The 976-nt window shown below is 33.5% G+C and overlaps 1 protein-coding gene across 1 annotated transcript in view; it reads right to left on the bottom strand.

Moving 5' to 3' along the window:
* LOC106868019 (transient receptor potential cation channel subfamily A member 1) overlaps positions 1-976 on the bottom strand; it is a 143,923-nt gene that overhangs the window by 69,421 nt on the left and 73,526 nt on the right. Inside the window, exon 5 of the mRNA XM_052970331.1 lies at positions 820-927. Coding sequence (XP_052826291.1) covers positions 820-927 — 108 coding nt within the window. The remainder of the gene's footprint in view (positions 1-819; positions 928-976) is intronic.

The following is a 976-nucleotide window of genomic DNA, read 5'->3' as shown; positions in this document are numbered from 1 at the left end:
GAAGAGCGCGATTCGATTGTATAGATATTTTATTAGTTGAACAATATTTCAACAGTACGTCTGTCTTTGTCAAGTTAAAAATAAGAGCACCTCGAATTTTTAATCACCTCTTATTTTGAACTTGACAAAGACAGACGTACTGTTGAAATATTGTTCAACTAATAAAATATCTATACAGTCGAATCTTGCTCTTCGTCTTGACTATTTACCTTCATGAAGAGTTACGTCAATCCTTTTAAAAATATTATTATTATTATTATTATTATTATTATTATTATTATTATTATTATTATTATTATTATTATTATTATTATTATTATTATTATTATTATTATTATTCTTTTAACCCAGGTTTTGTTGGAACCCCTAGAGTCTTGCATGCGTAGCGGGCTAGCTGCCTGCAGCCTACAGTACCATGTTGTCTGTTCTTTTCAACTATCTAATACTGGGTATGCCAAGTAAGCAAACCTTTTGTAATAGCTCTACTGGGGACTTTATTCCGATTTCCTTTACATTCCCCTTGATGCCTTTCTGATACTGTCGCCAAGGGCCCAACAACAATTGACACTATCTTCACCTTCTTCATTTTTCAGTCGAACTATCTCATTTTTATGAGGATTGTATGTGTCTATGTTTTCCTTTTCCTTCTTCATTGTTTGGGGGTCAAAGGGATATTCAACATCAATTACAGAGTACATGTAGTTCAGGTTGTCCACCACCAGTACGTTCAGCTTGTTATGTTAAAGCACTGGCTTGCTTGGATTAGGGAGTCGCACAGAACTTTGCTGTAGTAGTAGTAGTAGTAGTGTTAGTACTCACCAGTATTTTAGCGCATTTGTAGCTATCTTTCGCAGCAGTGCAGTGTAAAGGAGTGTTACCATTTTTGTTCCATGCATTTACATCAATAGACTTGTATTTTAGCAATACCTAAGAAAAGAAAATATGAACACGTTAATGATATACATACAATATATAT

Source organism: Octopus bimaculoides, chromosome 9 (assembly GCF_001194135.2).
Source record: "Octopus bimaculoides isolate UCB-OBI-ISO-001 chromosome 9, ASM119413v2, whole genome shotgun sequence".
In the NCBI taxonomy this organism is placed as follows: domain Eukaryota; kingdom Metazoa; phylum Mollusca; class Cephalopoda; order Octopoda; family Octopodidae; genus Octopus; species Octopus bimaculoides.
The sequence above is the reverse complement of the archived record's forward strand: the minus strand, read 5'-3'. Positions and strand labels throughout refer to the sequence as shown.